At 40.4% G+C, this 27,829-nt stretch overlaps 1 protein-coding gene across 2 annotated transcripts; it reads right to left on the bottom strand.

Annotated features, from left to right (window-relative positions):
* Positions 1–44: 44 nt before the first annotated feature.
* LOC110062702 (uncharacterized) lies at positions 45–27,329 on the bottom strand. Of its 2 annotated transcripts, XM_020769649.2 has the most exons (36): positions 27,125–27,329; positions 25,454–25,810; positions 24,310–24,462; positions 23,553–23,643; positions 22,294–22,529; positions 21,266–21,585; positions 20,281–20,419; positions 19,301–19,611; positions 19,058–19,196; positions 18,515–18,825; positions 17,888–18,026; positions 17,048–17,373; positions 16,564–16,702; positions 15,526–15,851; positions 14,635–14,773; positions 14,111–14,415; positions 13,264–13,402; positions 12,589–12,914; positions 11,923–12,061; positions 10,871–11,196; positions 10,594–10,732; positions 9,588–9,913; positions 9,168–9,306; positions 8,396–8,721; positions 7,740–7,878; positions 7,166–7,491; positions 6,269–6,407; positions 5,597–5,922; positions 4,940–5,078; positions 4,278–4,603; positions 3,792–3,930; positions 2,858–2,968; positions 2,071–2,158; positions 1,676–1,720; positions 944–991; positions 45–500 (listed from the first exon to the last, which is right to left on the bottom strand). In XM_020769649.2, exons 1-36 carry the CDS (start codon positions 27,186–27,188, stop codon positions 473–475), a joined length of 7,209 nt encoding a protein of 2,402 aa, XP_020625308.2. In that variant the 5' UTR covers positions 27,189–27,329; the 3' UTR covers positions 45–472. The 2 variants fall into 2 exon arrangements, with proteins under 2 accessions (XP_020625308.2, XP_089142231.1); XM_089286105.1 differs by lacking the exons at positions 25,454–25,810; positions 27,125–27,329 and adding an exon at positions 25,051–25,070.
* Between the last annotated feature and the right edge of the window lie 500 nt (positions 27,330–27,829).

Genomic DNA, 27,829 nt, shown 5'->3' with positions numbered 1-27,829 from the left:
CAGGACTGCAGTTTATTCGTTATAATTGATGATCAAAGACAACATTGTGTGTTTTCCTGGTTTATTTGATAAAAATGACTACACACTTCAACATACATACAGTAATACTTCATGCAAGTTAAATGATATCGCAGCAAGTGGTTACAGCAAGACTGCGTATAAGCTAGTGTAAACTTAGAAAGCGCTGCCCAAATCTTATCAAAATTAAGTCGCAAGGAAAATAATAGTATAGCACACAGGCAGTTTACTTTTAACTTAAGCGGCATTTGATATGTTAAATTACCAGCGATTTCAGTTCAAATAACTTGCATTACAAGCGTTGGACCAACAGTTTATCTTCACTAACAAATTATTTGAAGGTACATCTTGTTGTACATGATCGGTGAACAGTTGTTAACATAGTAAACTTAAAACGTGGTTATCAGGATGATCGTGGTGTCAGAGCTATCTGTCTTTGTCGTTGCAGAATGTCTTAGGAATCTTGAAACAGCAAAACATCTCTGTTAGGAAGTAAGAGAGCACAGGTATGAACACCTTAAACATACTTCGAAACTTCTGTGGGGGCGGGGGCCGAGTGAGAGGGTTATCTGTCGCTCCATTTTGAGTTTCGAGGGCAAGGGATGTGACTTTCGATATTTTGCATCACTGGAAAAGATATGCAAGAAACTCAACTACTAGCATGTTAGTATCCAAATTATCACTTTCTATTCAAAGTGAGTGAGATGCCTTCCTCTTGGCTGGGTCTTAAAATTTGGGCGCAATAATGCAGGTACTTGTTCCTGAAGTCCCTTTGCGGCTGCAATTTGACAGCCCGGGATCACAACTTGTTGGCATCTTACAGTTTATTATAGTTTAAAAAGGTGAAACGTTGTGTACGTTTACGGCGGTGTCCTGAGGCACCACTGCTATACTGTTCATGAGTTTCATGTATCAAGATGTTTACCGGTCATTGGACAAGTTTTCTGCTGCTGTGGGTAAATCATCGGTTGCCCTGAAAATTAAAGAAGAGAATGGAGAATTTAAACGACAAGCAGCTTTCAAGAAAAACAGTTGAACGAGGGAGTAACTTCGTTCCAGGTCTATTTCACTTTAGAAGTCAGACAATTAAAATTAGGAGAAAATCGCAAAAGCCGATAATAACGTGATTGTCACGAATACCGTAAACATGGTAAAGTGGCTTTGCCACAAATGCTTGCGCGTCACGCGTCTCGCGTCACGTAAGTGAGACCTTACCAATGTCCGACTGAAGAGCTTAATAACCCGTTAGGTTTATTAAATTATGTTAAGAGTCTGTGCCTGTGACGATACAGCGTGCATTATTTTACTAAATATGTTGATTTTGAGAACGTGAATGATGAGACTTCTGGAATTTGCATGCCCCCAGGTTCCTCTGTTCATCCAGGAATCGAAAAGTTATCCTAGGATGGTGTTTATCATTGGAGCAGCAGGAAAGTCTCCATCCACCCTCTCGATTTTTAGAGCAAGAAGGAGCCTATCTTGACCTCGCACACCCTTTCCCCATATTTTCTGGCATCTTTGTATCCACTTCTTCTATCTTTGTCTTATTCCTTGAGAAGGAAGTGTTTGACTCTCATATAAAATGATGGGATGGTGTTGGGGCTTATTTCGGTACATCCACAGGGAAATCACATGTTTTGTTTTGGTCTTCACTGACCTCTTATATACCACTGGTTTAATGCTAAGGTCCTTTCCATATCTCCTGGATGAAAAGAAAACAACACACTATCATTTATCGGACACTACTGAACGTTTCAAGGTGTCAAATGAATATATGTCTTGATGGTACAGCTGTGTCAATGTCACTGTATGGGAGAATCTTGTAATACGATTAGTAGTTGAATAAATATGAAAATGCATTGTAGTGAAGCTCCAAATTTTAATTCTCCTTTCTAGCTCCCGTAGACGTTTGGGAATTTGAATGCTACATTGAGACACCAACGGTTTTATCTTAACATGTTTATTTGGTTTGAAAGAGTTAGTTCTCTCGACCTTTGCATTGCCCCTTAATTTAGAACAAGGTAACCCATCAACCGGTGTATTAAGTCTCACCTTTTCCAGAAAAAGAAGCCAACCAACAGCAAGATCAGTATCACAATACACAGCACCACGGGTACAACAATGGCGGGAACGTTAACACCTATCGAAAGTTAACAAGCACTTGTCAATAAACTCAGAGTTATTATGAGATCACGATATTAGAGAAACGTATGTTATAGTTTGGATCGTTTCAACATGCTGCATGCATTTTCAATCAATCCCAGTTTTAATTTGAGGCGCGGTGGCGTAACGGTTCATGAGCTGGCTCCGCATCGAGCAGTCCGGGTTCGAGTTTGACTGGGGTTATTATCAAGTGTTTTTGGGTAAGACACTTTACTCTCGCAGTGCCTCTCTCCATCCAGGTGTATGAGAATTTAATGCTTGGGGAAACCCTGCAATGGACTACTCCAGGGAGAGTAGAAATACTCCTAGTTGCTTCTTGCTACAGAAACCGGGATAAGCTCCGGCCTGATGGGCCACTGGGCTCGAAAATAGACTTTTTCTTTTGTTTTGTACCCTTTTACCCAGGTTTAACGATCTAAGTATCGTGTTGACTTATTTCACTCTTTCGTTTCCTTTGCAAACTAGACTTAATTCTGACGATTCTTTTTATTTGAAAAAAATAATTTTTGTAAAGTCTGTTTTAGACTGAAAAAAATGTCTAAAGATACTTCTCTCAAAGCGGAGACAAAAAGCAACAAATTCGTTTAGGAAGACCGACCCATTCCTCTAGCCCAGTCCGGGATCAAAGCATTGAGTCACGTCAAAGAAGAACAGTGTTAACGAACAATTCTTTTACCTTTTCTCGCCTTATTTTCACCTCGATTCGCTTCCGTTCGGAACTCCACTGTTGGCATACTAGCAACTAACGTCATTTTCGGCGATGGTGAAGTTGGAGCAGGTGTGGGCACTTAAAAATAAACAATACTAGTGTGAATAATTCTGCTGTGTCAGTCGCGTGTCGCGATCTTAACGACCGGATATTGTATAATTTCGCTAAAAAACCCAAGGCCAGTGATTACTGGCGGACTACCATAAAAAAGAAAATCCAAATCTGTAAACGAAAACCAAGAAACGAGACGTAAAATTAACAACAAAAGTCTCTGGACAGCAAATGAGGACACAATAAACAAAACTGTACAGAAAGGGAAATTGAGTTACGGTATAGGAAGCCACTCACTGGCTATTCTATCTCGTACATCGTACTGTTTCCTTCGTAAATATTAGTTATCTAGCCTCTTTCAGGCAAGAATGAATGAGCCACAAACATAGTTTAATATTTAGATGGTTTTAGAGGTGCCTTACAATAATAATAATAATAATAATAATAATAATAATTTTTATAATAATAATAATACATTTATATTGTGCAAATTTCATGTTCAAATGCGCATGACAAGATTAAAAACGAAATAAAAAGGCTAAAAAGCTAAAATTACAATTAAACGTAAAGTTACATTAATGGTGAGGGTAGGGTTATAAGCATTTTGATAAAAAATGAATATTAATCGAAAGTCCTGTTACGCACAGTTCACTTATTGCTCTTGTTCTCTTGATTGTGACGATTGGGGACATCATAGTTAGTCAACAAAGCAATTTAAGTTCCAAAATTGTAGCTTAAATTGATGTATCGTGTGTTAAAACTTAGTCAGAATACTTTGACGATTTACTGAGATGTATTTTTCAACTGCATACATACGAATACCCGTAGTTATCATTTAATAATACATTACCAAAGCAACCGTAGATCTCCATCCTCATTGATATATGGTTGTGCCACTCAACAGGGCTTATTCGGATATAGCGTGCTGTAATAGGCGGATTCAAAACATTGTATACTATAGTGTCGCTGTCTTGATTTCCATAAAATACCTGATCATGAGAGAAAAGAGGGTAAAACCAGAGTTTCAGTTGGGTTTGCCAAATGCGAAAAGTTAAACCTATAATTGTTTCTCTGATCTACTGGATATACAAAAGTTCGAATTTCTACTGATTATCTACAGCTTTTGCAGTGACGGGTGGGGAGGGAGGGGACCCCAAAGGCCTTTCGCGTTTCTGCCTTATTGCTGAGAAATGTAAGTCCGAAGGGCTTGTCTTAGTCCAGCAAAACTGACATCCGGTGCTAGTCCCGTACCCCACTTCTTTACAACGCTCCTCTTCACTTCACACACCCAGATATCATATCGTAAATGAAAACATTCCGGCGACAACTAGCATACCTTTGCTGAACTCCTTACAGTCTCGTTGTAAAACAGAAACGATACTCCGTCATCACTGTACTGTAATCTGTATCTGGTCACCCACTCGTCACGCCCATTCCTCCCCTGAGTCGCCACACGAGTCACGCGGTTAACAGTACCAAGATCCACCTGAAGCCACTGGTTGAAGTCATTAGTGAGAGCGGACCAACCTCCCCGCTCGCTTCCATCTGCTTTAAAATTCAGTCTTGCTTCACTGGCGGTGTGAGTGTCATCCAGTTGTGAAGATGAGTTTATCTGGACATCAGTTATTCCTTCGTTTTCCATGCCCAGTGCTGCAGCGCAACCTTTTTTTCGTGCAAGAGAAAATAATTTATGCTTATGTACTAAATGCGGCAATTTTTTAAACCAAAAATTTCTTAAGCTCTGCTTAGATTTGCCATTTTGTCGCTCAGTGACAGTAGTAGTATAAGTTTTCCCCATTTCTTTTACAGTAAGGACACTGCAGCCGTGAACACTTGAAATTTTCTGTACGTTTTCCTATTTGTAAGCTAATATTCCAAGTTTAAAGTTAATTTCTGTGATATATTTTCTTAAGCTACCATGAATTGTTATATTTCAATAAATAAAATATTTACAGTTGTTAAAAAATTTTGATCCTGGAAATTGCTGGAACTTCTTACCTGGACAACCGTAGATCTCAATCCTCATTGATATGTGATTGTGCCAATCAACTGGTACGAATCGGATGTAGCGAGCTGTAAAGGGTAGTCTCAAAATGTTGTAAACGACGGTATCGCTATTTTGATTTCCACGAAACACCTAAACATAACAGAAACGAAATGTGTTGCTTTGTTAGATAACTGACAGTTGATAAGGTTACCACCAAAATACCACATTGAGTGCTCACGAAGTTTATTAGCTTTCAAGACCATTTTAGGGAGAACTTTTAAATAGAAAGGAATTATTTCTTTCGGGATGTTAAGGAGGGGGTAGACTACTTAGTGACGATTAATTTCTCTTTGTTGACTCATCTGCACAAAATATAAACTTAAAAGAGAAGGTTAGTTTAAATGGGACAATAACACTAAAAACATATAAGATTACTGCAAGATAATTTCTTTTCCTGTTAGTAAATTGTTGTAGCGTACGATTTTGGGAAGCAAAGAGTCCGACAATCAAAAAATATGTATGTTTCAGCCGGCTTTCCAGATACTGTACGTGGTTTGACCCTGTTTGACAGGGTTGTAATACGTGCAGTCGAATAATTACACATGTAGGTATTTCCTACTTTTTCCAGGTAAATGGAAACTAAGCGTAAAATGAGTGAATGAAGTCACCTTTGCTAAGCTGGTCCCTGGCTCCTTGTACACCCAAAAGTTTTCACCGTCATTACTGTACTGTATCTTGTACTTTGTCACCCACTGGTTGAACCCATTCTTCCCTTGAGTTGCAACACGTGACACTTTGGTGTAGCTACCGAAATCCACTTGGAGCCACTGATTAAGATCATCTGTTTGGGCTGACCAGGCTCCAGCCATACGTCCATCTGCTTTTTGATGCAGCCTTGCTTGCCCCGGAGAATTATCACCATCCAACATTGAAGATGCTTTTATCTGGGCGTTCGCGACGTCTCCACTTTCCATGCCAAGAGGCGTTATACACCCTACGGTAGTCGAGCAAGGAAAAGAAAAAATTGTCATTACCCAATGAATGCCAATAACATAAGAATAGAATTGGGATGGCTGCCTCTACTCCAACTACGTAACAACTATACTTGGGTTTGGTGTTTAGAAAGTGTACTTTTCCACCCCAATATATTTTGTTTACTTTTTATTATGTGATTTGCAGTCGTGCTTATTGAGACCTGCTCTTTTCAGTCTCGGAACATTACTACTAATTTCTTTTGATTAGTGTTTACTACTTCACAGAGCATCAACTGTCCTAGAGGTGAAGCAAAAAAACTAGTAAAGGTATAATGAATAAATTTTTACAAGATAAAAAATATATACCTGGGCAACCATAGATTTCTATTCGCATTGATATATGGTTATGCCATTCAATGGGTAAAAGCCGAATGTAACGTGCAGTGATTGGCTGACTTAGTTTGTTTAATATCACAGTATCACTGTCTTCGTTTCCTTCGAACACCTGAAAAGAAGAGAAAGTGAGAAGAAAGTAAGGGAGCTTTGGGATTGCCTGAACAAAAGTTCAAAATGTTATATTTGTTTTCGAGTTATTATACTTTACTGCGATCATGTAGTAAGCTACTGAATCTGTGTATTTGAAATGACGATGACGATGGTGATTATAAATTCAAAATGATGTATATAATCATCAAGTAATTACAGTGTACTTGTGGCATATTAGCAGACACACCTATCATTCCAATACATTGCAAATCCACGAATGTTATTGGTTTTGTTTTTGGATGTTTTTTACTGGCGATCACATGAGGAAGTTCCTGGCTGTTATCCTTTTTTAATGATAGACTATATATAAACTATACACCCATTGTTTTTGATTAGACAAACGTCATTTTGGCAACATGACATTGCATTTTTCTCCAGTTTGGGAAAAAAGCCATGTCTCATAGCCCGTGGCTGGTGGATTTTGTGGTTGAGCTAGTGGATTCAGTCTTTGACTCCCCGATGTGGAAGTGAAGGTTCTTGTTTTTAGGAAAAATAGTTTTGAGGAAATTCCAATTACACAGGTACATACTGTTAGATATAGAAATAATCGTATCAAATCCTTTTAATCACACTAGACAGAAATGTTTGGGGGACAAGTGACTCGGACTATTGGGCCAGTACGTAATAGTTTATGCTCGCCGTAATAGTTTACGCTTGTTCTTGGTAGAAAATTCGGTCTTTTCGCCTGCTATGATCAAAAAGACAATAAGGGCACACCTTTGCTGAACTGTTTTCTGCCTTCCTATAAAACTGAAATGTCACTCCAGCATAGCTGTACTGTATCCTATATTTGGTCACCCACTCATTGAATCCATTTCTGCCTTGGGTTGCCACACGTGTCACTGTTGTGTAACTGCCAAGATCCACCTGAAGCCATTGGTTAAAGTCATCTCTTAGAGCTGACCAGCCTCCACTATTGCTTTGATCTGATCTGGTGTGCAACCTTGCCTGCTTTGGAGAATGGCTGTTACCCAGTTGAGAAGAAGCGCTTATTTGTGCATCAGAGATTACTTTATTTTCCATACCAAGAGCTGCTACGCAAGCTAAATTTGTTGCAGAACGAACAGAAGTATTATATAAAGGGTTTAACGGTAGCAGTAGGTCGGAAAACTATTTTATCACACTTGTTAAGCTATGAATTTGAGCTCGTGAAGTTCATTTGCCATTTTGGCAGCCATTTGATTTCGTTACATAACGCATTCCGATAATAATAGATGAAGGTCTAACACATGACCACTTATATGTTAACAGTTTGAATAATGCACAACGCCACAGCAGTAATGTCAAGTACCTGGACAGCCGTAGATCTCAATCCTCATGGAAATGTGTCCGTACCATGCTACAGGTCTTAGTCGAATGTGTCGCGCGGTAATTGGTGGGTTTAGTCTGTTGTACATAATGGTGTCAGTGTCTTGATTTCCAAGGAACAACTAATGAAAAATGAGAGGACAGGGCGAAACTTAGCATGTGGTCGATAAATTCTTAGGTATAGTTGTTTATTGGTAACATTAAGCCTCTATTTACACACGGAGGACACTGGACAATAGACAATAATATGAAAAGTATAACAGTGTAATTGTGTTCAAGCTTCATTGAAAGGTCAATGGGATTTATACAAGATGGACCCCGCTGACGCTACGAAAAAAAAACAATCTTTTGCTTTTTATTTGAACATAATATAATGTAATATGATACAACATAACATGAGAATAATTTTAAGTATATTACAGTCTTGTTTGCATTTTTTCAAAGCTAGAGATGTAAATAGGTGCCCCCCAGAAAACAAAAACAAATTCCCATGGAAACTCGAGAAAATAAATTTCAAAGTTCAGAGAAATTGTGAAAACACGGGTAAACTTTTGTTATCAGTCTCATTTCACCAGTAATTTCAGGTGTCTCATATCACTTCGCCCCTCTTCATGACTTTCTCAACATCAAAATGCCCACCTTTGCTGAACTGCTTTGTGGTTCCTTAAAAAACTGGAATGTCACTCCGTCATCACTGTACTGTAACCTGTACTGGGTTACCCACTGGCTATGCCCATTCCTACCCTGAGTCGCTACTTTTGTCACTGTGGTATAACTACGAAGATCCACCTGAAGCCATTGATTAACATTATTTGGACGAGATGACCAACTTCCCTGCTTGTGTCCAGCTTGCTTAAAATGTAATCTAGCCTGTGCTGCAGCATGATTGTGATCCCATTGTGAAGAGGCGGTTATTTGAGCATCGGTGATCGCTCCGCTATCCATCCCAAGTGGTGCATTACATCCTGGATTTGTTGAGAGACAGGAGGGATGATAGCAGGGTACAGTACATAATTCATAAATCAGCTCATGGACCAGAAAAGTAACATTGAAAATTGCTCGAGATGTGTTTTCTATTTAATAGCGGACATTCACAAACTTAAAGTGGTGGAACAGAATAATTATTTTTTGCGTATAATTTGTCTTGGGTTGCCATTTTGAGAGGGAAGGCAAGGTGGGGAGAGGGAGGGAGGCAGACTTCAAAGAGAGGTGAACTGGTGGTAGGAGCTGCTGGCCTAAGGGATGGATAGCAGACTAGAGTGAAAATGATACCTTCAAATTGCATTCATTGATCGGTCAATCCAGGTCCTAAAATTTTAAGGGCGCATGATACAACTGTGACCAGTGCTGCGACAGAAACTGATTACTGGATTCTAAATTCTATGGGTTCAGACTTGGGACTGACAAATACCTGGACAACCATAGACCTCCATCCTCACTGAAATGTGACTGTGCCACTCTACCGGCGTTAGTCGGATATAACGTGTCGTTATCGGTGGACTCAATATGTTGTACTTAACAGTATTGCTGTCTTGATTTCCATCAAACACCTAAACAAAGAAAAATTGCAAAAATAGTTTTCATTGACCATTCAAAACCATTATTTTAAAGCTCAAATAACATGCTACCTATATAATCAGGAGTGTAAGAAGTGGCTCTTTTACTCGGAATTTCACCTATTCTTCACCAGATAAGTTGCTAAGCATCCTGAGACTGGCGTGATGTTGTATCAACATGCTGACATAAAACAGGCGAGTGTTCACATTTTCTCTTGATTGCAAGTTCTTTTACGAAGTGATCCTAGGAAAGAATAATGCCAGTTTGGGAATACCTTTGTTGATTTATCTCCTGGTTTCTTATAAGTTTGAAAAGTCATTCCGTCATCACTGTATTGAAACGTGTATTTGGTCACCCACTGATCGTCATTATATCTTCCTTGAGTCGCTACAGCTGTCACTCTGGTGTAACTACCAAAATCCACCTGAATCCATTGATTGACATCATTACTGAGAGCTGACCAACCTCCAACTTTGCTGCCATCGCCTTTGAAATGTAATCTGCCCTGTGCTGCGATGTGGTTGCTATCTAGTTGTGAAGAGGCGCTTATTTGGTAATCAGAGATTGCTCCAAAAGCCATTCCAAGAGGTGCTTTGCAACCTAAGTTTGAAAAACGGGAAAACTGGCATTTTTTAGTCATATTTTAACAAGTTATCCAGTTTTAAATCATAAGTTTGCATGTTTAGTGAGACTCGATACTTGTTTTGTTTGGCGTGTTTGATTTATGTCTTGATTAATACAAAATAACTTTCAGCATGAACTGTTCTTTGAATGTTGTTAGCCCTGTTCAAAATAGAATAGCTTCTTGTGATGTCTTGGGGACGAATTACAGTTGTTGCTCGATTTCCTATAGTATTAAAAGACCTGTGTCATTATAATGCGCCTGTACGACTTTGACTGACCCTCAAGGGTTTTTAACCATTAGAAATCGTACAAGTCAGAATACCATGGGCCCCCCGTGATAACTTGCGATTTTTCTGATGTCTAATAATAATCTTCTGTCTGCTGAAACCACATTGTTTGTATGGACTGAGCCACTTCCTATAATTCCCCCCAGGACATCGAATTTTCTTTTTTAACCTTTACATATAACTTCCAGAGTTCCCACAGGATCGATGGAAAAGGATTTTCGTCATCGATGACAACGTTAAAAATTGGACCGTCAATCCAAACGTAAAATCGCCACGTACTCAGAGAAGAATGCAATAGTTACTTCAAGGTAAGCTTTCTAGAGATGTCGGGTGCCCTTGCCAACAAAAATAGATGATCATTAAGAATACCTTGACATCCATAGATCTCTATCCGCATCGATATGTGACTGTACCACTCGAGGGGTTTGAATCGAATATATCGTGCTGTGATTGGCGGAGTCAGGGTATTGTACGCAACTGTGTCAGAGTCCTGATTTCCAATGAACACCTTGCAAGAAATGTACGAAGAGCCAACAGTTACTTGAGAATACGACTCACAGGAGCAACATGCTTATAATCATTTTTGCGGGTGCCTCGAGAGTTTTTTTTTAATGATAAATATTCTGAGCTTGTAATATGGAAATACCTTCGCCCCATCATTTCCTGGTTCCTCGTAAACATGAAATGTATCCCTGTCATCACTGTACTGCAATTTGTACTTGGTCACCCACTGGTAGAACCCATTCCTCCCTTGAGTCGCGACACGAGTCACTCGGGTGTAAGTACTAAGATCCACCTGAAGCCATTGGTTCAGATCATTTGTGCCAGCTGACCAGCTGCCCCAAGTACTTCCGTCAGCTTTAGAATGCAACCTCGCCTGCTTGGCTGAATGAGTGCTGTCCAGTTGTGAAGAGGCGTCAATTTGTGTATCATGGATTGCTTCGTTTTCCATGCCAAGAGGTGTCACGCAACCTAAGTTAATTGTGCAAAAGTGAAGTATGTGGAATCAATACACCGTTTTATTGGTCGCGAGTACATAGATCACCTACAAATAATTTACTTTAAATAATGATCTACCCGTGTGCATTACTGTATACCGTATTTGGCTTCAAATAATATTCAGAATTCTGTCCTGTTTCCCACGTGGGACAGGGCATTAATGATGAAGAATGTTCTGCTCGTGCACAGTACTGCATACTTCCTTCTGTGATGGTAAACACAAAACAAAAGTCATCTCAAAAGCTGTCGAGCTTAGGAAACATTACTAGGATATTCGCTGATAGCTGAAAGAAGAGAGTTATACCAGAGTGTTCCTTAATTGAGCCTCAACAGATCTGCGGGCATGAGTGAATCTTGACGTCTCTCAAGAAACATTCGACTGCACCAGAGTAGCCGATTACGAGCGAGCACGTGAGATGTCAAGAGCATGCACACAAAGGTCGCCTCGAGTTTACGAGAGTTTGAGCTCTTGTTAACTCTTGTTCTCTTCATTGGTCCAAAACTTCAGTGATAAGTATGTGAGTTGGTTACCTGTTTTGTTAAAATGCTATATGAAAAAGGAAGTGTTTGGTGCTCGAGGAGGCTTGCCATTTACCAGTAAAAAATTGATAAGATCGTTAGTGGGAGAGTTCGAGCTTTGTCTTAATGACGGATAATGTGATACAAAACAAGCTCACTTGATAAATCGTTGGGGAATACCTGGACACCCGTAGAGCTCCATCCTCATCGAAATGTGATTCTTCCATTCTACTGGCAAAAGCCGAATGTAGCGTGCTGTGATTGGTGGAATCAATTTGTTGTACACCACAGTGTCACTGTCTTGATTTCCATCAAACACCTAAAAATACAGATTTCAAATGGTAACTACAATAAGTATTCTTATTCTGAATTTTGTTGGACGTCCCTAGCCCTGACACCAACTTTTTTTGTGCGTGTTCTGTCTTTGCCTGTTGTAGCCCTGATTTGGTCACCCACTTGTCTTAAGCAGATCATACTTGGCTAGTGTGTTGCTCGGGTGTAACTATCAACATGTAGGCATTCGACCGACATCATTTCATTCTGGCTTGACTTTCGCTTTGCATTGTAGTTCGATCGATAATTCGAGCCTACCTGTAAACTGGCGTTTTACGAAATTAAGAACCTGTAAGAAGTGATCACTAATTTATTACAATATTAGCTTTTGCTGATTTTCATGCGGGTCCTCTATCCTGGTCAAACTAGAATTTGGAGATGCTGGTTTTTTGTCTATCTTTATCAGTCTATTAAATTAATGTACATGTAACACACAGTAGCCGACCACAGCTAAGATGTTATCAAGGATACAACTAGAGTGACATCCTGGCTGAGGATGATTGATATTAATACCTTTGCTGAGCTGTTAGCCCCTTCCTTGTACAAATCAAAGGTCACCCCGTCATCGCTGTACTGTAAATTGTATTTGGTCACCCACTCATTGAATGCATTTCTTCCTTGAGTCGCCACACGGGTCACTCGGGTATAACTACCGAGATCCACTTGGAGCCATTGATGAAGATCATTTCTGAGTGCTGACCAGCCTCCACGCTTGTATCCGCTTATCGTAAAATGTAACCTGGCCTGTCTTGCAGAGTGGTTGTCATCCAGTTGTGAAGAGGCAGTTATTTGGCCATCTGAGATTGCTTCACTTTCCATTCCGAGAGGTTCTATACAAGCTATATTTGTTCAAGCATGAAGACGTTCTTAACACAGGTTTCATGGAACGGTTTCAAACTTGTTTCAAAGGTACTACTCACATACGTTTAAATAAAGAATTGGTTCATGCTCAGCGTGCGTACATCGAATTGTGGATGCAGGCGGAGAGTTTCCAGAGCACGAGGGAAGCGTAAGAGTTGCTCTCCGCTGCGCCTCAACCATCACTAGCTTCTTGAGTGCTCACCAAACTTCCCAAGTGCATCGATAGCTCGATACACACACAGCTAAAAGCATGAACCAGTTCTTTCATAGCATAGCGACAAAAACTTGGGCGCTAAAAGATGTTGAATTTATTGGTTATAGAAATACCTGGGCAACCGTAAATCTCCATTCTCATTGATATTTTGTTTTTCCAGTCTACTGGTACTAATCGGATGTATCGTGCTGTAACTGGTGGGCTCAGTTTGTTCTGCACAATAGTGTCGCTGTCTTGATTACCATCGAGCACCTACACTTGGCAGAAAATAAATAATTCGTTCAAAAACGCACAGGAAAGCCTTCACGTGGCGCTTGTCAGAGCGTTATCTTCTTCAATGTTAGGCTCACACTGTCTTATTTGTAGGACGATACACGGCAACAGCAACAACAACCTACCATTTTATTTTGCGAAATTTACGAAAAGAGAAATCAGCACAAAAACAATTAATTTAATTAGACAATAAAACCTTGCCTTGTCCTGTGTTAAACACGTTTTGCTTGGCATGGAATTATTTCGATCTTCTCTAGCTCAAGAATGTATATTGGCTCTGGAAAATGGCTCCACAAAGTTTCTCTACCGATGTACAATTAAGGTAATTCTATTTTAGTAGCCTTTTCCTCACCAAGGTCCTTGCTGAGGAAGCAGCTTGCCGGTCCCAAGCCCAGGTAAAGGGTTGGGCGTGGGACTAGCAATCCCACCACGTAAAACTAAATCTTGCTACAAAACCACAAAGAATACTGACTTCAACACAATCGGTTTTAAGAAGACCCTCCTAGAGGAAGGTATATGATGCAATGCAGCAGAAGCCTTAAAGACGCTAAATCCGTTTCAACTTCCAACGACGTTGTAGGGATTGGCCCTTAGAACGTTTAATAACATGATGGCAATGCAGGAAAAGTTCCTGTTATGTTTCAGACTGGTAAATCAACTGAGGAGCTCAGCAACACTTTAACCTACCTGCTTGTAGAATTGGAAGTTTCCTTCATCATCGCTGTACTGCAACTTGTATTTGGTCACCCACTCATTGTATGCATTTCTACCTTGAGTCGCTAAGCGAGTTACTTGGGTATAACTACCAAGATCCACCTGAAGCCACTGGTTACGATCATTTTTGAGAGCTGACCAGGCTCCAGCCTTGCTATCATCGGCTTTAAAATTCAATCTGGCCATTACAGCGGAATGGTTGCCATCAACTTGTGAGGATGCGGTTATTTGCGCATCTGTGATCGTTCCATCTTCCATACCAAGCGGTGCAACACACCCTAGATTATTTGAGTTAAAATAGATGTTATATGAAACTGTTTTACGCATGCTTTAAGAGATCTGTCCTTGTTGACTGCCGAACACATACGAAATATGATGTGCTTTTTGTTTGGTTTCTTTCTCATTTCTATCCCTTGCTATCGACATCCATCCAAGGTGGGTGACTCGGAGATTTTCTCAACACGAGCTGAACGATCATAAGATGAATTTTAAGATACCTGGACATCCATAGAGTTCCATTCTCATTGATATCCAGGCTCGCCACGACACTGGCCTTACGCGGACATAGCGCGCTGTAATTGGATAATTCAATGTGTTGTATATAATGCTGTCAGTATCTTGGTTTCCATTGAAAACCTGACAAATAACGTCGCACAAACAATTACTAAGCAAACTTGAATAGCTCCTGTAAAAGAAGAATTAAACTGGAAAGTGTGACCCTCTTGTGCAGGTCATTATTCAGGTTCAAACTCGACTGCTACATTTATCTTTATCATTGCTGTGAATTTGGAAAACAGTCAAAGTGTAGAAGCTCCTCTCGGCCTGTTTTGTTAGTACATTACGATCTATTTGTTGCTTTGACGAGGGCTTTCACTACCACTGTTTATCAGTGTATCCTACAATAATATGCCCAATCATTGATGAACACGTTTTGGCCATTGTGGTGACATAAAAGGGGACCATAGCTACAGTACAACCTTAAACACCATTAATTCTAGATTAAAGTACCAGTAACTAAAAGCGAGCTCGGTTAGATATCATTGCAAAAATTCAACATTATAAGGTAAAACTTGTTCTCAAATTAAAAAATATTCTCTGGGGGGAATTTGTGAAAATTTAAGAGGGCTTAGCTACCCCAAAATTCCTCCCCTTCTCCCCACCCCCTCCCTAGCAAAGTCTTGTTAAAGGCAACTGTTCCAAAAGCTTTAAAAAAACTTGCGGGAATTCTTTAGGCTTTGCCTCCCGGTTGTAGTTATACTTTTAAAGTTTCCTCGTATGCAACTTTTTCCTTCGTGAAAAAAGACCGTGGATGAACCACATTCTATACAAAACCATTACGCTACCGCACACCCCGCTAACTAGGAGAAAAGCTGACGCGGTAAAAATACCTTTGGTGAACTGTCGCCTGGTTCTCGATAAAAATGAAAGTTCACTCCATCGTTACCATACTCTATTCTGTAACTGGTCACCCACTGATTGTGACCATTCCTACCCTGAGTCGCTACACGCGTCACTATTGTACAGGTACCAAGATCCACCTGAAGCCATTGATTGAGATCAGATGGGCGAGATGACCAGGCTCCTTTCTTGGGGCCAGCCATCTTGGTATTCAGCCTGGCCCGTGCCGGGGAATGATTGTCATCCCATTGTGAAGATGCGGTTATTTGGGCATCGGATATAGCTCCATCTTCCATGCCAAGAGATGCAATGCAGCCTGGATTTATTAAACAAAGACAGAGCTTTAAAATATAACTCATACAAGTGCCAGAGACTTGGCCTTCGACCATACATTTTAGCAAATTAATGTAGCAAGTAAAGAGCAGTTGGGTAGTTTCCAGGTTTACACTTGTAATACATTCCTGTTAGATACTTAATTTCTATTTGTTGTTTAGTATGTATCCCAGACTTCTGTCATCCATATCATGATGCTAACAGTTAGAATGGGCCAGGTCACAGTACTTTAGGTAATTCAGCTTATTTTCGTCACGTGTGGGCTCAAAACTTCAAATTGGTAGAGTAACATTAATTTACTGGGGAAATCGCGCCCTCAAAACAAACAAGAATACCTTCCAGGCATTGCAAATGGCACTTTCATACATATTGATATAAATTTGTTTTTTGTATATTTGTGTGTTTCCCTTGCTTTTTGTGTGTTTCTCTTGAATTCTTTTTTATCCGTTATTGTGTTACTTCAGTTAATTTTATGACCAGTGGGTCTGTGCTGAAATTTTGTGACCCAGCCCCTTCAAGCTTCATTGGCAGCTATTTCCCGCTATACGATGCTTTCATGCAACTAACATGAAGTCTACAATGTCAGTTTGGTACTTCTCCATGACATGGTTTGGACTATTTATTGCAGTATTACTGCTAGCAGGAACTAAAACTTCAGGCACTATCATTTTACATTAGAAATCACTGGAAAATACCTGGACAACCGTAGATCTCCAATCTTATTGACACGAATTTGTGAAACTCTACCGGCACTATCCTGACGTAACGTGCTGTGAATGGCGGGTTCAAAATGTTATAAACAACAGTGGCACTGTCGTCATTTCCATCAAACACCTTAACGCAAAAACAAAGCATACACTTAAACAAAACATACACCGTTACGGTAGCTGTAAGTGTTGCTGGAATTCGTCCAATACAATAGTGCATGTATACTAATGCACACACTGTAATCGATTCACTGCTATCGCACACTTATAGTCATTACCCAGGTCGTCTAGAAAATGGCGAAGATTGCCGCCGTCGTGTTATTAGCAAGATATCGTATTTTTTCTGATAAAATCAGAGCCATCTCTTTTTACTATTTCATGAGGTGAAACAGATTTTAATGAAGAAATAACATTTGAACAGCACTGATTTTCTGGTCAAATGCACGAGGCAATTGTGATAACACGGTCTTACCTTGGCGGACTTTTGATGTACTTCCTTGTAAAAGTTGAAAGACGCTTCGTCCATACTGTACAGTAGTTTATATTTGGTAACCCACATGTCGGATCCGTCTCTTCCCTGAGTCGCCACACGAGTGACACGGATGTAACTACCAAGATTCACCTGAAGCCATGGATTGAGATCAGTTTTGAGAGGTCTCCACCCTCCTTGCTTGACTCCGCTTATCTTCATATTCAACCTGCCTCGCTGTGGCGCATTGTTGTCATCTTTTTGTGAAGACGCACTTATTTGGTTATCAGAGATTGCTCCACTCCCCATACCAACAGGTGCTAGGCAATCTGAAATGATCAGTACAAGCCAACTTTAACGACAGGAGATAACCAACGAGAATAGGCGAACTCTCTCCAGGAACGAGAGGTACGCCCTACTTCTTGAAATCGTTTTGACACTTCAATCAGTATCTATGATTACTACTTGCGGGTTTAGCAGCCTTTTCTTATCGCCACTTGTGGAAAATCGCGTTTTTTAAGTAGCTAAAATGTATACCCCATAGGACCCAAGCCATCTGCATAAAGCAAAGATTTTCACATTACATTCAGAGAAGAAAGGGTCACATTAAAAAAAATGTATAATAAGTCATCGAGAGCAAGTGCCAGCTTGTTCTGTTTGGTTCAGTTTGGTTTATTTCTTGGTTCTCTTGTTTGTCATAACAAGTTTGAACATTTGGATGGACGTCACTTTCGAAATTTGTTAACAGCCATGAAATTTCATCATCATTTCTGAAATGGTTTAAATTCGGACCTTTACGGTATCTTGGTAACAAGGCTGATTTGAACAGTCTGATACAAATACCTGGACAACCAAAGAGCTCAATCCTCATTGAAATGCGATTGTTCCAATGTGTTGGTATAAATCGGATGTAGCTTGTTACGATTGGTCGTCTCAGTTTATTGTAAACAACGGTGCCACTCTCTTGATTTCCATCAAACATCTGAAAACAACGAAATATGCATTAAACAATGTGTGGCACATCTAACGGAGGGGACTGGGGGAGTAACTGTTCCCCTCCCTTTCAACCACCCTTTTGACTCAAATATGTGAGGCTCATCGCCATCTTCTTCATAAGTCCTGGATCTGGGCATGGGACGCGTGAGGACTTTAATGCTCGTTTGTACAGTCATATAAGTGTCTTGATTGCCTAAGAACCCTGCACAACAGTTTCTTCAGAAACTGAAAGCTTGTTCTTTGTTTAAAACAACCTAAGACTGCTACGAATTAACCCTAACCCGAAATTAGTAGATGTACATAGAGATGAAGATGATGCGCTTTGGAAAGCATACAAGAAGCTAAAGATACTCTCTCTCTTTGGCTTTTTTTTTTGTGCTCTCCCCACGCGCATCATAACTTGATGATACACGCTAAAACATGAATTAATGAATTAATAAATAAATGTATATTTCGTTGACAGCGTGCAAATACCTTTGCGGAACTGTCTCCAACGTCCTTGTAAAACTGGAAGGTCACTCCGTCATCACTATACTGCAACTTGTATCTGGTCACCGACTCGTTGTATGCATTGCTTCCTTGGGTTGCCACACGAGTCACACGGGTAGCACTACCAAGATCCACCTGAAGCCACTGATTAAGATCATTAGTGAGAGGTGACCAAGCGCCAGCCTTGGAATGCAACCTGGCCTGTATTGCGGAGTGGTTTCCATCCAGTTGGGAGGACGCGCTTATTTGGTTATCAGAGACTGACTTCCGTCCCATGCCAAGAGGTGCTATACAAGCTATAATTGAAATTGGCAGACCAATCGTCACCGTGAATCTCAACATAATAGTTGTCTTATCACTTGTTATTTTACAACTAGAGAGCTTGAGTTGTCTATCGGGTTTAAAACACCGAACTTTTTACCCTATAAAGGTGTTTTTACTGCTATCGATTCGGCGAACTGCTCTCATTTGAAGTTAGTACTGGTGTGTACTCCCGGTTTACATTTTTATACAGATCTACGTATGTACCTTGACAGCCGTAAATTTCTACTCTCATTGATACGTATTTGCTCCACTGTACAGGCAATATCCGGATGACGTGCGTTGTGATTGGCTGACTGAGTTTATTATACACGACAGAGTCAGCGTTTTGATTTCCGCGAAACACCTGCACATTAAAAAAAAGAGAGAGAAAAAATATTAAATAATTAGACTTTGAAATAAGAATGCGAAACAAAATAATTTTTGATCACACATAAAATCTGGGTATACTTTAGCAGAAGTGTCTCTTGGCTCCTGATAAAAATGGAACAAGAATCCGTCATCACTATATTGTAACCTGTAGCTGGTTACCCAGGACGCAGTTACTGATTGTGAAGAACCTCGGGTTGCCAGTCGTGTCACTATTTTGTAACTTCCCAGATCTATTTGAAGCCATGATTTGAGATCATCTAAAGCTGCAGTCCAACCCAAATTATTCAGCCTGGCTCGTGCTGGAGATTGATTGTTATTGTTGACTGAAGAGGCGGTTATCTGGGAATCGGGTATCACTCCACTTTCCATGCCAAGAGGTTGTATGCAACCTAAAGTTATTGAAGCAAAGTAATCACCCTGTAGTCTTGTGTTTTCTGTTGGAAACGCTAGTTATCCGGGCGAAAGGCTAGTCTGTTAAGAAGATTAATTTTACAAGACTTAGCCACAGTAAAATTTTAAACTATTACAATCGTCATATCTCGGTATTGTGCCGTCTAAGTATTTCTACCATGCCTTAAAAATACATCCAGTCAGAATACTATACACTAGACGGTAGGACACCCAGCCTTCCCATCGTGCGACGCGCGTGTGCCGCATTGCTTGACTTGGCTACTAATTTCATTTCCTTATCAGTTGCATTTTCTTGGTAGGACTCGTGTGTATACCGAGAAAATATAAGTAATTCGTGGGATATTCCATGGTATACCACTCGAAAGTATTGCGTAGCTAGTACATACGTAAAGAATCGAATATTCGTCTCTTAAGGAAAAGCACATTTTTTTCTAAAACTTTCTTTTTTCTTCATAAGTCTGTCCAATTGACCTATCTAGGTCTCTAACGGGCCAAAATTGGGCCGATCAACAATCTTATGCATTTTAGGTTAAATAAACAGCCCATTTGAAGGTGATTTCTTTAATTTGTGGATACTTCCAACAACAATGAAGTGGGCGCTAAATATAATTATGACAATACTGAGAAATCATTCATGTATAGAATACCTTGACAACCATAGAGCTCCATTCTCATTGATATGTGCTTGTACCAAGTCAATGGCCTCACCCTGATATACTGTGTTGTGATTGGTGGATCCAGTTCGTTATAAACAACTGTGTCACCATCTTGGTTTCCGTTAAACACCTACGTGAATGAAGAGAAAGATTTCGTAAAAAAGCTTCATATCTTTAGAATCTCGACGTTTGTCGTATTAATCCCCATGTTTTAAGGAAACCCTGGCATCTCATTCCATGACATGAGTCCGTTATCAGAAGGTCATAATGCTAGTGTCCATAACTGGTATATGGTCTTGTCCTATCAGATAAGCGAGCGGGATATTTATAGATCATTTTCCCCCCAACCAGTGACCAATTACGTTGAACCATTTTTTAATGGGCAAAACTGATTGACTCGAATGGGACCAGCATGAATGGAATCCGGGAATTATTTAGAGGTAAAAAGGAGAGTTTGAAATACGTTACAACAGATTGGGTTTTCGTAGTTGATGACTTTCTCCGAATAACGCAATCTACGCGACAATCTTCCCACGCCATATTATTTTCCGCGAAGATTAGCGCTAGAGATGGCCTGGCTGCGAGTCCGATCGCGCGCGTCGTAATATCGAGTAACTGTATACCCTTCTAGGGTTGTAGAAGAACCATCGTTTTAAAACGGCTAAACCAGCAATTTTACCATGGAAAAATTCCAATACAACATCCCCTTGCCATAACTACTATTTCTTGGTGGCCAAACGACCACGACATTGTAAGTAGTCGACCGATGAACTCTAATAAAATTTATCACATATCCCCAAACTATCTTCTGACTCTTAGGATTTACCTGAAAGAAGTGTAAGAACTGAAAACAAGACAATACGTGTATATTTGTATACATCATGCCTTGGGGGGTTTCTGGATGCTTTTTGAAGCTATTTAGGAGAGTATCTCCCTCTCTCCTCAACCCCCCCCCCCCCGCCCCGCACGTGCATACCTTCGCGGAGGAGTTCCATGTTTCCGTATAAAATTGGAAGATCACTCCGTCATTGCTGTACTGTACGTTGAAACTGGTTACCCACTGTCTCCACCTGTATGAATACCTTCCTTGAGTCGCTACACCTACCACTGTGGTAAAACTGCCGAGATCCACCTGAAGCCACTGATTGAGGTCATTTGAACGAGCAAACCACCCACTGTCGATTCTCCGTCGTTTAGGACTTAACCTCCCCTGCGTTGCCGCGTAATTATAATTCCAATGTGAAGATGCGCTTATTTGGGCATCAGCAATCTCACCATTCTCCATTCCAAGAGGTGCTAGAAATTTAGAATTAAAGGAATGAAGTATCAGTATAGTTACCTGGCGGGGGCGGGGGGAATCTTAGGTAAAGGAGGGGGGGGATGCTTGTTTTATGTCTCTTAAAATGTTCAAATTTTTACGTATTAAGATATCTTTTACGGCTTCAAGCAACAAAATTAACGATGCCACTACGCGTCATACTGTGTTGAAGGCCTATATTGACAAAATTAAAATTTTTTCGCCCACGAGATCTTTTATTGTTTAGGTCTTTATCGTCACTTTACTCTGCTTTGGCTCCAATTTTTCTGTCTGTTTTAGACTGGTGTAAGAATGGTCTCTTTTAGGAGTTTCCTGAGTATCCCCGCTCTCAACTGATATGTCAACTGATATGTCTACTGATAACACTATCGTTCCTGCTATTACTGCTAATGATACTGTTATTGCTACTGCCACTGTTGTTACATGCCACCGCTACAGATACTGCCACTGCCACTGCTACTAATACTGTTACTGTTACTGCCGCCACTGCTGCTGCTACCTTTATTGCTGATTCTACCGATACCGCCATCGCTACCGCAGCCAACACTGCTTCTTGAACTGTTACTTACTACTACTGGCAGCTGCTTATGTGACTGCTACTGTCACTTTTACTGCTACTGCTATTGGCACCCTACCACCGCAATTACCGCTACTCTTAAGTCAAACATGCGTGACTACATTCTTACGTGGTCGGTGGCTTTGGAGAAGAATTCTCAAAGAGATCTCGCTGGGTCCTTTGTACCGAACATGCTGGTCTTGTGTGACCCAATGTGGCTTGTTGTTCTGAGTGGAACCAGCTAGAGCAAATGAACCTCGAAAGGTTACTAGGATGGGATCCTTAGCGCCTAGTCTCCTGAGAGCACCTAAAGCTGGTCTCACAAACTTAGATCCCTCGTCTTGAATGGCGATTAGAACGATTTTACTGCAGTTAAAAGAAAGTCAGTGACTTAGAACAGGTATTTCGATTTATCAGTAAATGGCCAGCTAAATGCCTTTTCTCGTGAATAAATCAACCATCAATACACTATTACATTATCATCTGGCTAGCTCCACAAGCACGCAAGTCTTCCCGGCTCGAGATTACCCGCTCTTTCCCTCACAGGAATGGTTTATAAATGTAAAGTTACCTTTGTAAAGGTTTAAAAGGCAAAGTTTGCATACGAGCGGAGTGATCCACCAGGCCGGAGTTTATTCCGGTTTCAGTAGCATGAAGCGACAAGGAGTGTTTGTACTCCCCCTTGGATGGGTTTCTAGTCCATCTCAGGGTTACCTTCCAGCATTTAATTCGCTGGTACCCATTCACTCATACACCCGAGCGGAGAGAGAAATTGTGAGAGTAAAGTGTCCCGCCCAAGAACACAACACAATGTCCCCGGTTTTCTTTATGCCATGTAATATTTTGTTGGTGCTGTTGCTATTTTTGCTGGTTTGTTTGTTTTCCGAAGCTCATTTGGTCAAGAAGGCTGGAAATGGGCCAAATTTTGGCTTTCTTGGCCTCAAACTTCGTCAATAATCCGTTTGAAGCAACTTAATTAAATTTTTAATCTTCATAACGTTGAAATGAACCAATTGGTAACACTACACAAAATATATTAGCTAACCAAGTAAGTAAGTAAAAGTAGACAAATTGCAATCCTTAGATATATGGATGTTATAGATGAATGTTAAAGATACTCCAAGGAAGGCGCCGAAGTAAATTATGTACTAACTGACCAATAGCATTTCAGGTTCAAAACGATAAAAATGATCACAAATCTATTGTTTGTTTTAGTGTGTAGCTTCCTCTGACCCATAATTTATACAACATTTACGTTGAAATAGTCGCTCAAGATAAGTTTCGTTCACATTCTTTTTCTTTAAAACATATGCCAAGAAATCCAAAAAAGAAAAAAAAATAGAAATAACAACAGCAGAAACAAGATAGCTTCATCGGTCCTGAACTTACTTTTCAGTAATGGAGTTAAGATATTTGCTTAATCCGGTCCCTTGAGCGATAGTGCCGTGAGTGTCATAACTTGTTGACGCCAACACTGCTCCTATATTCAAAGAACACGTGTCAGTTATGCATTCAAACCAAGCTTCAATTTGGCATAATCAGAAATATGATAAATACGCTTTCTTGTGAGTGTAGTTAAAAAAATCAATTCGACCATGTAAAGTCGAATTGGATCTGATTTTAAAAAAAAAAAAAAACGCAACATAATGATTTGTAACGCTTTCACCTCGCTGTTGGTATGTAGTATACGTTTAGTAAAGTTTGTGTTCTTAAAGGTCCTTAAACCCACTAACTACAGGAGACATAAGTGCATTTGGTCAGGAATTGAATGCATTTTCTATTTCATTTTATTTCACAAGTCAAATTATTCTCGCAGTTTGATTGGACGAGCGCAAAAATGACGTCGTTGAAATGCATTATTACATAAATCAAAGACTCCATGATTGCCGTGCGTCTGCTCAGTAATTAATCACAAGACGTCAAAATATAGTAAGAGCATCAGTGACAGACTCGGCTATCGCCTGATGTGCCACTTTTCCGTTCTTACCACATTTTGACGTCATATGTCATTTATTAGGCGTACGGCAACATAGAATACTTTATTTACGATACGATACTTTATTTAACGTGGAGTTTACGCTTAGCTATTGGCTATTGGCTATACTGATTGTACTAAACACTGCATATTGAGCGTGCGCTACTACACCTGTTGCAGCATCCACAATGACGACATTATGGCCCCTCCGATGAACCGAATGATCCTTTCCATTAACCATGATGTAAGCACGACCACATATACCAAACGTCTTTCCTGGATCGTCGCAACCTTCGCTTCGAATGTAAATATTCAGAAAGGAAACTACAGCGGGACAAAAACATTATTAATGTCATGAGTTTCTAATAATCATATCACTCAAGAAAATGCTTTGTTAACTTGGCAACCGGCCTCGCTAAAAAGTAGCTCTCATCTTTGTAACGAAAACATCAAACCTCATAGCTCTTATCAAGAACCCACATGTAAGTTCCAGTGGCACCCGAATTAAATTTGCTGGAAAATCGACTAAATAACGTTCCCGCTATTCAATTCCTTTTCTAACTAGGTCACGGCGCAGAATTTTAGCTGAAATCAATTGATTATAATCGCATTATATCCAGCACACGCATATGGAATAACTGTTTTATCAAATTATCACTAACTTACATATACTGCTACATTTATTTCACTGAATTTTTTAAAATTACTCAAAAATTACAAGTAAATTTAAGCTTGTGGTCTATCGTGCAATTTTCATTGGTTCCTCTAGCTAGGTACCTCGCACCGAGAACCCCTCCTAGAGACGAGCCTTGATATTGAAGGAGGGTTATCAGCAGGAGGGGACTTCGGATTTGAGTACGAGTACCTCTTTTCAATTCTAGTTTGCATGCTCCACGTTATAACGTCACATACCCATTGCATCCCATGAACTACTCTCTCCACCTAAAAGCAACACGAAGAGCGAGGACTCTGGAAACGTCACTCGTTTGAAATTCGCAAATCGTACTCGTATTCAGTCTCGTACTCGTCCAATCTAAAGATCTCTGGCTAATCATTTCTCAAGGTCGTCACAGTAGAGCCTAACCCAGGAGGATTGTGTAGCTTATTTTCTATCACTCCCATGTCTGCTTCTCTTTGCGTACTTCTTATTCCAAGTCACTCCACCTCCTTCAGTAATCAGTACTCGATTTTCCGAGTGTGTCTATTTACTGATTTAACACTATTGAATTTAAGACACGGTTACTAAAAATTACAGAGATACACTAAGCATTTAAACTTCTTGTAAAACCGAAAAAGACTGCATAACTTAACTTACCAGAACAATTTATAGCATGGTAGACGGCCTGGAAACCAGTGGAAGAACTCTTATTATCTGACTTGAATACTACAAGTAAACTGTTTGACGAGGAATATATTCCTTTGGAGGGACGTTCACTGCCATAAAACACTCCCAACACCTTCTCTGTCTCACTGTCTCCATCGTACATATAAACAGCATCTGTGTTGTTTTCAGCTTGTAAATTAAAGCTTGTGAACATCAAGTACACTTGATGGGAGGGGCTGACCGTGATCCTCCAGGAGCAGTACTGATCATCCGGGTACTGTTGTGGGTAGTTAGGCGAATGAAAGCCTCCTTTATCTGCTTGAAACGTCTCGTTACATCCATCGCACACTAAGAAATAAACACATTTGTTATACCTCTCAGCTCAAACACGTTTTCTGATTGGGGAGAACGAGTCAAGTGTCGTGGGTCAAAACTCACTAACTCCCTAGGGCGAACAAAGCTAACTAACTCCCTACGGAAAGTCTCGGGGAAACAAAGCTCACTGTCAAGTGCTTAATATTCAATCGATTTTCCAATAGGAAGTTGTTTCCCAGGAATTCAATCACGCAGGGCGTTTTCACTGGCAATGGTTTCTAAAATTAATATGGCTTCTGAAACCTACCCGCCGAATTACGGGCAAGATTTAGTATACCGTAGGACCGAGTTCCCGTACAACCTTGCAACTCCGCCTGGATGGGTCCTCTGGTCCCATCTTGCCGGTCCCAAGCCCGGATAAAGGAGGAGGGTTGGGCTTGGGGCTAACAACCCCCATCCCGTAAAAAGGTCGTGCTACGGGACACGTGAACCGAAAGGAGCGAAGAATTTACTGGCATCGGTTAAAAGAATATAAACGGATCGCCTGATAATAACGAAAAAAATCGAAACTGAAGTCTTTGGAAAATATTATCACTTTATATGGTGCAGAAAAACAAAGGTACTTCCGAGCATCTGCCTTTCAAGTCACGTCCTTTAACGTCTTCAATGGAAAACTCCTTTTAGCCACCAAATTTTAAGTCATCCTATTTAACATGTTTTTATGATTTTTTGATTTCTAGATACGTTCAAGTGCTAGAAGCTTAATTCTTGCTTGGTTATGTTGAGTTGACGATACTTCCGGTAAGACACTGGTGTGCTTCATCATACACCCAACAATCTCCTCCCACCTCTTCGCTTTTCGATTCTCCTCCCCTCCCCGCCCCCCCCCCCCCCCCCTCTCCTTTCAGTTTGCTCTTCTCAATTCCATGACCCCTTGAATGCCGTCGTCTAGAACATTTTGCTGAGTCACTGATATTGGAACACGGACCATGTGCGCGTTCGAGAACGCTTTTTGCCACGCTTTTGATCTTAGCTTGAGATCAGCACAGAGGAGCCTCTTAAAACGAACAATCTGCATGCACGAGCGGGTACAGCCTTTCAGTAAAACAGCGGAACTGAGTTTCAAACCACTTCAAGTAATGTATTTTTGATCTTCGAAATTTTTCCTGTTTGATTAGGAAAAGGCACTGTATTTTTTCGTCGTTATTCTTTCTGATCTCTAAAGTCAAACGTCAAATTTGCGATAAACCTTTTCAAGTTAAGTTTTCAGAAGATTAAGAGAAATCATTAATTCTATTTAAAATAAATGATTTGCTAAGCATTCTGCGGTACGGAGCAACGTTTTACCTGAAGATCCCAGACTATACAGCAAGATAGACAGGCTCGCAGCTTTCCATAGAAGCATCTCCATTACCTCTCCGATCCAAAGATGCTCTCGCAAAGATTGTCAAACCTTGTTCACGAAAGAAGAAGCAAAGATAATCGTATCGGCCGCGCGCAATTAATTAAAGAAGCCCGAGCTGTCCAAGTGTAGACAACTAAACCGCCTGATAACGTCACAAGACAGCTGAGGTCAAAAAGTACGTGATGACAGAGTCTGGCAGCCGGCCACTTTTTCTTAGTATTGAGTTGCAAAGATTCCATTTTACAAGAGGTTGTATGGGAAGTCAGGTAACTAACTAAATCCTAAAAAAACACTTTTCTCTTGACCAAAAACCGAAACCTCAATGCTAAAAAAGGAAAACATCGAATACTGCAACAGATAACAAAAACCCGAAACACCGGGTATTTTAGTGCAAAAACCAAAAGGACGATCTAAAAATGACCAAAACAGTAAAACGGAAAACCGCAACGCCCCCCTCCAATAGCGTTGTGTTAGAGGCTTTGTTGCTCTGTTGACGGTATCCGATCCGGCGCCTCTGGAAAACAGCAAGTTCTAGCAGCAAATGCGAGCAGAATTTTTTCACTGGAAGTACCACGGATTCCGTTAAAATTTATCCTGCAAGTATTCATTTCCGCTTTTGTTGAGGTGCACAGCATACTGAAGGCAGA

Source organism: Orbicella faveolata, unplaced genomic scaffold (assembly GCF_042242905.1).
Source record: "Orbicella faveolata isolate gen_17 unplaced genomic scaffold, um_ofav_v1 contig_14, whole genome shotgun sequence".
In the NCBI taxonomy this organism is placed as follows: domain Eukaryota; kingdom Metazoa; phylum Cnidaria; class Anthozoa; order Scleractinia; family Merulinidae; genus Orbicella; species Orbicella faveolata.
The sequence above is the reverse complement of the archived record's forward strand: the minus strand, read 5'-3'. Positions and strand labels throughout refer to the sequence as shown.

What these genes read in the sequence shown, in the direction of transcription:
- LOC110062702 (XM_020769649.2), bottom strand. Translation starts at nt 27,188, where the DNA reads ATGGAGATGCTTCTATGGAAAGCTGCGAGCCTGTCTATCTTGCTGTAT. An exon ending in GGAACTCTATGGATGTCCAG is followed by an intron (nt 14,416 to 14,634) that starts GTATCTTAAAAT and finishes CAAATAATCTAG; the next exon opens with GGTGTGTTGCACCGCTTGGT. An exon ending in GGGCTAACAGCTCAGCAAAG is followed by an intron (nt 12,062 to 12,588) that starts GTATTAATATCA and finishes CTGTATTTTTAG; the next exon opens with GTGTTTGATGGAAATCAAGA.